Source organism: Melanerpes formicivorus, unplaced genomic scaffold (genome assembly GCF_026170545.1).
Source record: "Melanerpes formicivorus ecotype bairdi unplaced genomic scaffold, bMelFor1.0.p_v2 SCAF_205, whole genome shotgun sequence".
Taxonomy (NCBI): Eukaryota; Metazoa; Chordata; class Aves; order Piciformes; family Picidae; genus Melanerpes; species Melanerpes formicivorus.
In genome coordinates, this window is record NW_027142557.1 from 80,882 (window position 1) to 89,936 (window position 9,055).

The window sequence follows — 9,055 nt, forward strand, 5'->3', positions numbered from 1 at the left end:
GAGCTGTGTGCATCAGCTAGCTAGGTTGCCCGTGATGTTTGGGTGGCTAACTGCTGAGCTTTGCCTCTTTCTCCCTCAGCGGGGTCACCATTTTTCGCAAAGAACATAAGGGGCCTCTCTCCCTCCAAAACTGGCTAAAAAATTCATAAGAATGACTAAAAAGAAGAAAGTAGAGAGCACTGCTGGGTAGGCTCATTTTCTTACCAGAAATGAGGTTCCTCCATAGGTGTCCATTTGCATAATTCCCCTGAAGTCTCTTCAGTCACACTGGCTTATGCCAGCAGGAGACCTGACCATAAATATTTGAGAATATCAGAACCTTGGTTGAAGGCACATGAGGAGAGTTTCAGAGTTTACAGGAGCAAAGGAATGAAACAAATGGCTTCATGCCTGTGCTTTGAAGCCTCAGAGCCCGCACAGACTTTTACTTTTGTGCCAGCTCTTATCATTAGCCATTCTTCCACAAGTTTTTTAGCCAGATCTATGGCTCTGTAAAATGGAGCATGGTAATGTTGTGACAGATCTTGTCACAGTTATCAAACTTCAGTTTCTAGTAGAACTTGTTGAGCTTTGCCTAAAGGTAGCTGAGATCAAGGCACGCTCTGCCCATTTGAAGCTGGAATCTGGGGTGGTGTAGCTCTGGGGATGGAGACACCTTTAAGCTCGTTCTGTGCTTTAAATACTAACGTTTCTTTGCTGTCTGATTTTTGTTCCTCATGCTTTTTCTATTCACTTTATTCTCATTTGACACATTACCAGTTTAAACCTTCACACTTTTACACACACGCTTTTACACACACGCTTTTACACACACTACATCCCCCCAGCACTACCTTGCAGAAAACCCCAGAAATTGTGTGATGGGTTAAGACTATCAGCACTTTTAATCACTAACTAATTATTAACAATTATTATTAACTACTATTAACTAATTATTAACCGATTCATTAGTAACTAAATGTAAGTTAACATTGCTGGAGGTGTTCAGGAGGAGACTTGATAGGGCGCTTGGTTGCGTGGTTTAGTTGATGAGGTGGTGTTGGATGATAGGTTGGACAGGATGATCTTGAGGGTCTCTTCCAACCTGGTCTATTCTGTTCTGTTCTGTTCTGTTCTGTTCTATTCTATTCTATTCTATTCTATTCTATTCTATTCTATTCTATTCTATTCTATCCCATCCCATCTCATCCCATTCTATTCTATTCTATTCTATTCTATTCTATTCTGTTCTGTTCTGTTCTGTTCTGTTCTGTTCTGTTCTGTTCCGTTCTATTCTATTCTATTCTATTCTATTCTATTCTATCCCATTCTATTCTATCCCATTCTATCCTATCCTATCCTATCCTATCCTATCCTATCCTATCCTATCCTATCCTATTCTATCCTATTCTATCCTATTCTATTCTATTCTATTCTATTCTGAAGCTTTAGCTAGTGACCAAATTCTTAACTGCCTGTCTCTAGTGAGCGATTAGGGTGAGAGACTGGGCAATCAGGACTGAAGTAAGGCAAGAAATACAGTGTTATTCATAGTATGCTCTGTACCTCCAAGAGATAATATTTGCCTTCCTGAAGCTGTTGAAAGATGACTATCATTATCTCTTTTTACCTTTCAGCAAAATGATGGTCCAACACTCAGGCCAGGTATCTGCATTAGAAGTCAGCGCCTCCGCAATTGTTCCCACTTTGTCCCCTGCAGGGTCACTGGGGTTTGATGATTTTGCAAATTTAACCCCACTGGTGAAAGAAGAGCTGAGGTTTGCCATTCAGAATAAGCGTCAGTCCCACAGGATGTCTTCTGCACTGGACACCGTGACGGTTTCTGAAAGGCCAGTGGAAGCATCAATCATGAAAACAGAGGTATGGCGCTTCGAAAGGCAATTAACTGGGAATTGTTAATTCCATGTCAATGTTTCACCACAATATCAGCAGCTACAGACAACCCTCTCCACTGTACTTGATCCTGGCAAGCCTACTGCTTGGCTCTCTGTTAAGTGCTTCTGGGAAACCCTCTGGCATTTCTCATTGATTGGAACTGGATGATCTTTGCGGTCCCTTCCAAGCCAAACAATTGACAGTGGTTGACAGCCACCTGAACACGAGCCAGTGGTGTGCCCAGGAGGCCAGGAGGGCCAATGGTATCCTGGCCTGCATCAGGAATAGTGTGGCCAGCAGAGCAGGGAGGTCATTGTGCCGCTGTGCTCAGCACTGGTTGGGCCACGCCTGGAGTACTGTGTCCAGTTCTGGGCTCCTCAATTTAGAAAGGACATTGAGACACTTGAAGGTGTCCAGAGAAGAGCAATGAGGCTGGGGAGGGGTCTGGAGCACAGCCCTGTGAGGAGAGGCTGAGGGAGCTGGGGTTGTTTAGCTTGGAGAAGAGGAGGCTCAGGGGAGACTTTATTACTGTCTACAGCTCCCTGAAGGGAGGTTGTAGCCAGATGGGGGTTGGTCTCTTCTCCCAGGCAACCAGCACCAGAACAAGAGGACACAGTCTCAAGCTGCTCCAGGGGAAGTTTAGGATGGAGATGAGGAGAAAGTTCTTCCCAGAAAGAGTGATTGGCCACTGGAATGTGCTGCTCAGGGAGGTGGTGGAGTCACCATCCCTGGAGCTATTCAAAAAAGGCTTGGATGTGGGACTTGGAGCCATGGTTTAGTTGTCAGGAGGTGTTAGGTATTAGGTAATAGGTTGAACTTGATGATCTCTGAGGTCTTTTCCTACCTGGTTGATTCTGTAATTCTATGTTTCTATGATTCACATTGAGGTCTATAATTGGGTATCTTATTTTTTGATTGTGGACTAAGCACAGTGTTTTACACTGGTCAGAGCAAGTGCTACTCTGGTTTCTCTGCCTGCTTGTGGCTGAAATTGGAACAAGTCACTGCTGAAGTCTTATTTCACTGAGGACAGTCCTGTAGGACCCATGTGGGTTAGACTGAGATACACATGGCAATGTTATGTCTGCACTGAGTTTTCACTTCACAAAGATAATCTCTGTGAAAAACACTTCTGTTATCAAGTAGAAAAATAGCTTAAGTTAAGGAAATAACTACACCTTGCTCTGTGCCTCCACAGGAAACAAACCGAAGCTTGAAGGAGCACGTTAATATCCCCTTTTTGGTGCTGCCTTTATTTTGTTGCTGTCTTGCTGCCTCCCTCATGACAAAACATCCATTCTGTTCCCCATGCTTCTTACTGCTTTTTCCTCCTTGGGAAATGGAGGGGACACGGAGATGAGGGAGTCAGCCTGGGGAGACACTTGGCAAGTGTCCTTTGAGTACCACTCATTTAAAATGAGCTATCATGGAATGGAATGGAATGGAATGGAATGGAATAGAATAGAATAGAATAGAATAGAATAGAATAGAATAGAATAGAATAGAATAGAATAGAATAGAATAGAATAGAATAGAATAGAATAGACCAGGTTGGAAGAGACCTTTGAGATAATCAAGTCCAACCTATCACCCAACACCATCTAATCAACTAAACCATGGCACCAAGCACCCCATCCAGTCTCCTCCTAAACACCTCCAGTGATGATAACTCCACCACCCCACCAGGCAGCACATTCCAGTGGGTAATCTCTCTGTCTGTGAAGAACTTCTTCCTAACATCCAGCCTAAACCTCCCCTGGTGCAGCTTGAGACTGTGTCCTCTTGTTCTGGTGCTGGTTGCCTGGGAGAAGAGACCAATACCCACCTGGCTACAACCTTCCTTCAGGTAGTTGTAGAGAGCAATAAGGTCATCCATCCAAAATCTAGTCAGGTTTCTGCTGACAAGTCTAATGGAGTTATTACCATGTTACTGCATGGCAATCAAGGTCAGAAACACATTCTTATGTAATTAGAATAGAATAGAATAGAATAAACCAGGTTGGAAGAGACCTTCAAGATCATCGCGTCCAACCTATCACCCAACACCACCTAATCAACTAACCCATGTAACCAAGCACCCTGTCAAGTCTCCTCCTGAACACCTCCAGTGACAGCAACTCCACCACCTCCCCGGGCAGCCCATTCCAATGGGCAATCACTCTCTCTGTGTAAAACTTCTTCCTGACCTCCAGCCTGAACTTCCCCTGGCGCAGCCTGAGACTGTGTCCTCTTGTTCTGGTGCTGGCTGCCTGGGAGAAGAGACCAACCTCTGCCTGTTTACAACCCCCCTTCAGGTAGTTGTAGAGAGCAATAAGGTCACCCCTGAGCCTCCTCCTCTCCAGGCTAAGCAGCCCCAGCTCCCTCAGTCTCTCCTCATAGGGCTTGTATTCCAAGCCCCTCACTAACTTTGTTGCCCTTCTCTGGACTCGTTCCAGCAAGTCAACCTCCTTCCTAAACTGAGGGGCCCAGAACTGGACACAGGACTCGAGGTGTGGCCTAACCAGTGCTGAGCACAGGGCACAATGACCTCCCTGCTCCTGCTGGCCACACTGTTCTTAATGCAGGCCAGGATGCTGTTGGCCCTCTTGGCTGCCTGGGCACACTGCAGGCTCATGTTCATCCTACCATCAACCAGCACCCCCAGGTCCCTCTCTGCCTGGCTGCTCTCCAGCCACTCTGACCCCTGCCTGTCACACATGAGCACTGACAGTGCTACCTGTGCTGCTTTTAAAACTGCCAAAGTTATCAAAGCAGAGGCCACATGTTTGCAGCCGTCTTACAGACTGTGTGTATCTCTTTTCACGGGGCAGTTTTCTCCCGAAGAGGATGAAAGGAAAAAGCGAAGAAGGGAGAGGAATAAAATTGCTGCTGCAAAGTGCCGAAACAAAAAGAAGGAAAAAACAGAATGTTTGCAGAAAGTAAGTGACTGGCTCAAGCTGTTCTACATCTGTCATCCTGCCAGGACCAAACAGATAGCACGAGGTGCTGTCGTAAGAGGAAGCACAGAAAGATGCCACCCAGAGCTCTGTAAACCCTTCAAAAGATTAGTTGCTAAAAAAATTACTGTGCTATATAGTAGAACCAATTTTGATTAAAACTGGAATTAAGTGAAAGCCTGGTAAAAATGCACAGAGATTACTCTTTCAGTGACCAGTCTTGTCTGCAGGCATAGTATTAATTTGACTGTGTACACTGAACACAAAGAGAAGTAAAATCTTGTTTGTGGAGACCTGGAGCCTACAAACATGCACAAGTGTTTTCTGACTGCTTCATGAAATGAGTGGCATGGGAGCTTATGCTTGAATTCTCTGTCCAAAGCCCCCAGCTGTGCCATGATATACAATTATTTTAGGGCAGCACCAGCCCTGTCTTTACTCCTGTGTCTAGGAGTAGGGGGGAAAAAAAGCTGTGTCCTTACTTTGTTAGCTTAACATGGTTTTACAAACATGTGACGTGATGGTCCAGGGAATTAAGTGTAGATGATTTGGGGTCAATTTTTGACCCAGAAAAGCTCACAACAATTTTGCAGAAGGTAGCAGTAACATTTTGGGTACCTGTCATTGCCAGTGAATACAAGCCTGGGTTTGTTTTGTAACTTCTCCAAAGGCCAGCTCTCAGTCTGGCTTCTAGACAATTGCCAGCTGGGGGGACGTATCATTTCATCATTACAGGACACTAAGAACATGCAACCCCTTCTCTTGCTATCCATATGCTTTCCCACCAATAAGAGCCTGGCACTGTTGGATAAACACTGCAATTACCTACTTAAAGTATCCAGTCTAATAGCTGTGTCTGTCCTTTGTGACTAGGAGTCCGAAAAGCTGGAAACCATCAATGCAGAGTTAAAAGCCCAGATCGAAGAGCTAAAGAATGAGAAGCAGCATTTGATATACATGCTAAATCTTCACAGGCCCACTTGTATAGTTCGGGCACAGAATGGAAGGACACCTGAAGATGAAAGGAATCTTTTTATTCAACAGATCAAAGAAGGCACATTACAAGGTTAGGTGATACGTGGAAATATTTACAGTGTGTTTAACAGCTACCAGAATCCATGGAGGATCTGACATAATGTGTAGGATTCTATTAGTCAAGAGCCTTTAGGCAGGGCAGATTGCTTTCGTAAGTGGAAGGAGTCATTTTGGCTTGACAGCGATTCTTCCCCCTGGAAGATCTGGTCTCAGTTAAATTGAAGAGTCTTCTGCCTCAAATATAGGTTTTGCACCTGTCGTACTTGCTGTTCCTAGGAGCTACAGACAATGGCTTCAGAAGTTTTAGCTCTCTGCTAGTATTACAGTATCTGCACTCACAATGTTTGTGCTAGAACACTATGACTTCCAATGCACGTGGTACAGACAGCTGTGCTGGATGGACACTTTTCCTTGTTGCTGGTAGGAAAAGCAGACTGAGAGCATTTTAAAGGCTTCAGAGTTTCCAGGACGAGTTCTGGCAGAATGCACTGATGCGTAATGTTGCATTCTAACCCAACATACACACACACACACACACACACACACACACAAACACACAAAAAGCCTTTAGTTTCAACTAAGCTTTGTTGTTGGTTTGGTTTTTTCCACAACACTTGTGTGGTGGTTTGTTTTTTTCCGTGACTCATCTCAGAGACTAAATTTGAAGAGCCTCGCAGGTGTAACGAAGAAATGTTTCTGGCAGCCAAGTTTGCATTTTATGAGCTTGAACCCTTCCTACTACCCTTTGGGGACTACAGTTTCTCCTTGACTTGCTGAAGAGCAGCCTGTACCACCACACAGTGAACTAGACCCATTGGAAAGAGGAAACTAACTGTGGAGAGATAATCAGTACAGGTTTTGCCTGAGTACAGATCTGCAGGACTGAGCCCCAGGCTCATGAGTCATGAAGAGTTTTGTTGTTTTCTGTTTGTTTGTTTGTCTGTGGTTTTGCCTTTTTTGTTGTTGTTGTTGTTGTTGAGGGTTGGTTGGTTTGCTTGTTTTAAAATCATCCTACAAGGCCTTGATTCATGCTATTAACTCTCACTCACAGAAGAGGTTTCAGGGACTTCAGTGGGTCTGCTTATGCAGACAGCTCTTACAGGCATAAGAGCTCGAAGTCTTTTCCCAGCTTGGTCAGGATTACTTTTTTTTCCCCCATGATGGTTCAGAAAGTAAAATTATGAGTGCAACTACTTTTATTTTACCTTTGAGTAGCAACCACAGTCAAACCAAAGTGTAACCTAGAATCTAAAGGGGGGGGGGCAAGAGTTTTGAGGTAGTGAATAATTGTTGTTACTTTTTATTAACTACTAACCTTAGATGTTGGGGTTTTTTTAACCGATGGAAGAGCTGCTGGACAAAACAGTTGATGCTAGGAGTGTTTAAAAGTCTGATGTTTCTGTGAAATTCTCAGATGGCTTAATCCTACAAACTATATCCTTACAATTTTTTTTTGTAAAAGGAAATACTGTCCTTATTTATCACTAATATGGTCATGGGGAGAGGTAATAAATACTGCGAGCAAGATGAAACTGAAAACACAAGTGTTGTGCTGGTTTCTTGCTTTCATCTGGTGGTGTTCAATATTATAGATTCCTAAACTTTACCAGCTGCACCTGAGACACCACTATTGAAAACGTTCATCCTTCATCTTTTCCACAGATGAGAGGCACTGGGTATTTCGAATGGTTTGGTGCAGGCATTATACCTTCCCAAATCCTGTACCTCCGCCAGTGGTGTCTAGCTGTTTAATGCTTGTTTAAACAAAGCAGGCAAGGAGAGTGGAGCTAGCAGGACATAATGTTTTACACCAGTGATGCAGTGTTGTAATTGTGGTTTTGTTCTAAAGGCTAAACTTAAAGATACCTCAGCCATAAGCTTCTTACCCTGCAAGTCCCAGATGAATCTATCAGATGTCATACCTGATCCTTATGTGATCGTTATATTCTGCAACAGAACTTCTTAGTGTGTTTTCCTAAGACCTGGATATATTGTAATGTCCTCTGTCGTGTTTTAAAGATATGTACTTCATGTATCTGAAAAGTGAATGTATTACACAGATGACATGCTAGGTCTGATTCTGTCCTCAGAATCCATTATCTTTCTGTATGTTGGAAGGAGCTTCCGCTGACTTCAGTGAGAGTTTTATTCACGTTCTGTAGGCAGGGTTTGGAGCCTCTGCAGCAACTTCTCTGGCAAGTTCCGTGGGGATTTGGGCCAGCTGTTTGTCAGAGGACAGATATAGGTGAAGTGTGTTACAATAAACCTGTTGAACAACCTTCATTGGGATTTGACTCCTGTAGCGTGGAGAAACCCAAGGTGTCATCCTGGGATTGTACACCTTGGCTTTGCCTTTTGTGTGTCAAATACCAGCAGACAAAAGTGTTTGCCTCCTATACTGTTATAAAAGTGCTACCACAGAGACCAGAGTAATTCACGTGTCTCCCACAGGGAATTTGTATGGTTGCTTTTAACCATATCACTGGTGACGCCGGCGTCATGCTTTTGTTGCTTGATGTTATTTACTTAGCATGCCAAATGTTAATATGGTACCACTACTATTGTCAGAAGGTAATCCACTTCTATTTCTTCATGTGCACAGCCATAGCTGCTTTCTCCTGCTTCTGTATGTGCCTGTGTGTGTGTGTGTGCATGCGTGCTGCTGCACGCTGCTCTAGAAGTGACGGTACTCGACCTCACGTGACTGTGCCAAGGAAACAGTGCTTTAAGCAGCTGGACAGTAACAGTATGTTGCATGAGTCTTCTAAAGCCTACTTTACCCAGGAGAACCCTTACAGTGCGTTAAAAGCAGTTTGTTTTATATCCTTCAGTTTGTTTTGATACTTTAATAAAAAAGAATTAATATATGTTTACTCGCGTGTCAGTTAATTCATTCTAAGTTTCTAAGTCCAGATTTTGTTTTGACACAACCTGGAGGTATTAAAAAGCAGACACATTTCCTAGCTCCTCAGCAACAAGTGTCTTATAAATTGAAATGGGTGCTGCTCCCTGGTTGCCATGGTATAAACAAAACTTTGTGATTGCAAGGTCGATGAAGAATTCCAGGATAATTTCTTATTCGTGGCCTAGAGCTCAGAGGGAAGGACTGGAAATTAACTCTGGAACCTTCCCTAACCTTGAAGCTGACCACCTGATGGTTATTTCAGCTTTCTGATTACTTAATGGGTTTGATGCTTTCGCTGCTGTGA

At 43.7% G+C, this 9,055-nt stretch overlaps 1 protein-coding gene across 3 annotated transcripts in view; it reads left to right on the plus strand.

Annotated features, from left to right (window-relative positions):
* ATF3 (activating transcription factor 3) overlaps nucleotides 1-8,719 on the plus strand; it is a 30,477-nt gene extending 21,758 nt beyond the window's left edge. For 2 of the 3 annotated variants that reach the window (XM_068169612.1, XM_068169611.1), the window contains exons 2-4: nucleotides 1,617-1,860; nucleotides 4,686-4,793; nucleotides 5,685-8,719. In XM_068169612.1, the coding sequence (XP_068025713.1) occupies nucleotides 1,621-1,860; nucleotides 4,686-4,793; nucleotides 5,685-5,882 (546 nt within the window). In that variant the 5' untranslated portion in view covers nucleotides 1,617-1,620 and the 3' untranslated portion in view covers nucleotides 5,883-8,719. The remainder of the gene's footprint in view (nucleotides 1-1,616; nucleotides 1,861-4,685; nucleotides 4,794-5,684) is intronic. The other variant, XM_068169613.1, reaches the window with a different exon arrangement.
* Nucleotides 8,720-9,055: the final 336 nt, after the last annotated feature.